The sequence below is a fragment of the Protomyctophum parallelum genome (assembly GCF_964188405.1).
Source record: "Protomyctophum parallelum genome assembly, chromosome: 6".
In the NCBI taxonomy this organism is placed as follows: Eukaryota; Metazoa; Chordata; class Actinopteri; order Myctophiformes; family Myctophidae; genus Protomyctophum; species Protomyctophum parallelum.
In genome coordinates, this window is record NC_139701.1 from 14,787,543 (window position 1) to 14,790,042 (window position 2,500).

At 48.7% G+C, this 2,500-nt stretch overlaps 1 protein-coding gene across 1 annotated transcript in view; it reads right to left on the bottom strand.

Annotated features, from left to right (window-relative positions):
* Nucleotides 1-2,500, bottom strand: part of ptprsa (protein tyrosine phosphatase receptor type Sa) — a 262,736-nt gene that overhangs the window by 201,376 nt on the left and 58,860 nt on the right. The window contains 1 exon segment of the mRNA XM_083768114.1: nucleotides 639-862. Within this exon segment, the coding sequence (XP_083624240.1) occupies nucleotides 639-732 (94 nt within the window). The 5' untranslated portion in view covers nucleotides 733-862.

Below are 2,500 nucleotides of genomic sequence, written 5' to 3' on the forward strand. Positions count from 1 at the left end.
CCGTTTGTTTATGAACGATCGAACCACCCGCCATCTTGCTACACCGAGAAGAAGGCAGCACAGGACCCCGCCTCCAGAGGCGTTGAACCCAATGCGTTTGCATTGGCCTCAATTTCCCAGAAGCCCTAGCAGCTCACAGCATGTGACGATTTCCGGTTCATTGTCAACACGAAATGCACCTCCTCTCTTCCTAAGCGGCGAAAAAGAATTTTCTTTTTTTTGTTTACATTACGGCGGATTAAACACATAAAACAAAAGTCGCGTAAGTCTTTTATGGCAGCGACATTAACCTGGAGTAATCCATTCCGGCACGGAAACTGTTAAAGGGCCCTTTTGCAACCAGATCTTATGTTTGGGAGACAAGAAACACTGTCACGCACACTGGTCTCACTTCCTTCCTGGACTACATGTTGTCTCAGTAAGACAGCCCTCCCCCTCTCCACAAGGTGGGTTGAGTGCACAAGCATTATGGTATTTGTAGTCCAGGAAGGAAGTGAGACCAGTGTGCGTGACAGTGTTTCTTGTCTCCCAAACATAAGATCTGGTTGCAAAACTTTGAAATAGTAAAATATCTGAAAACACATATTACCCCACACAGCTCTACAACACAGTGAAGTTAACAGTAATAGTGTGCTTACATAAGGCATGAGATCCAGCGAGGAGCAGCGACACGGTGCCGAGGGCCAGCAGGGCCGCTAGGGAGGGACCTGGGACACCGCTGGTGGCGGCCATCTTGGCTCCGGTCGGGATGGTGGCGGCAGGGCAGGGCGGGGCGGAGCTGACCTTTGACCTGGCCGTAAAGCCGAGGCCCTGATTGGGCAGCGAGGGGCCGGAGAGTCTTCACGCGGGATGGCTTGGCGATCTGTAGAAACACAAACGGGGAACGAAGAGGTTAGATTACATTGTTTCATGTTTGCTCCCAACCTTTTCTGGTTCTGGTTCAGGGCCCACTTGAACTGTCAAAGTGTTCATGGCCCACCCATCTGACCACTGTAGGCAGACAGTTGGATAACTGGGACCCCCTGGAACTCCTTCAAGGACCCCTGGGGGTCCCCGGACCCCATTTTGGGAACCACTGATCTATGGAACTACTATTACGTAAAAGTGTTTTGGCAATTATTTGGCAGCCCACTTCTTGCAGTATCTTCCACCAGTGGTCCTCGGCCCACAGGTTGGGAATCCCAGCATTATGTAGACCAAAAAGGGGGAAAAAAGCCCTTTCATGTTTTAGCATGTCAGTCAGAACTAAGGCGGTTGTTTTTGCTCTGTGTGATCTCGAGCCTCTTTCAGGTGTTCTCACAAGAAGCTTTGTAGTACAAACGCACTCGCTAATGAGCACTGCGGACATCAATCCATCAAGGCCTGACACCTGCACCCTCACGACTCCGTAAATCTCTCAACGTGAACGTCTTGAAAGGCACAGACACGGTCAAAACAGCCGTAATGATGTTTAGACACCTATTCTGGTCTGGGTCGGGAACGTTCGCTCTTTTGAGGTGTACAGACGGAAAGAAATTGGTCAAAGTTGGTCCCGAATAGTGGGGTTTAACCCACTTTGGGCGGGGAACCCCTTTTGCTGTTAGCTTTATGTTATGCTTTAGCTATTGAAAAAATAGCAGATCTACAAGCTCATAGGGCGCCACCGAGTGGTGCGCTACGAGCTTGTAGGTCTGCTATTTTTGAAAAAATCGAAGAACGACTGAAAAAGAAAACTGTCAGGATGTAGAAGAATTTTTTGAATCGTAGGTGTTATTCCTTGATGGCACAGAGCCAGATCACATTGTAAGCTTGTAGATTGCCTATTTCTGCTTTTTCTCCCCAGAATATGGATCAAGTGGTTAATAAGACACCCAGCTTGTGCTCTTATACAAAAACCCAGTTTTTGTTTTTTGTTTTTCAGAAGAGAAAGTATCTGTGGCTGGAAAACTAGTAAAGTATCTTTTGATAAGGGCTCCCCAGACAATGCCCCCCCCATCCCTCTCCCTTCTCTCTCTCTCTCTCTCTCTCTCTCTCTCTCTCTCTCTCTCTCTCTCTCTCTCTCTCTCTCTCTCTCTCTCTCTCTCTCTCTCTCTCTCTCTCTCTCTCTCTCTCTCTCTCTCTCTCTCTCTCTCTCTCTCTCTCTCTCTCTCTCTCTCTCTCTCTCTCTCTCTCTCTCTCTCTCTCTCTCTCTCTCTCTCTCTCTCTCTCTCTTCTCTCTCTCTCTCTCTCTCTCTCTCTCTCTCTCTCTCTCTCTCTCTCTCTCTCTCTCTCTCTCTCTCTCTCTCTCTCTCTCTCTCTCTCTCTCCTCACACTAAAGCAGTTTCCTCCTCCTTAGTTAGTGTTTTAACATCCTGATCTGGTCTCTGTGTTGCTTATCTCAGCACCTTGTAATTAGACAGACTGCTGCTGATATCCCACAACTCCTCTCTTTGTTTTCATCCACATCGCTTTTATCCCTCCGCACGCACGCACGCACGCACGTGGCACACACGCACGCACGCACGCACGCACGCACATATTC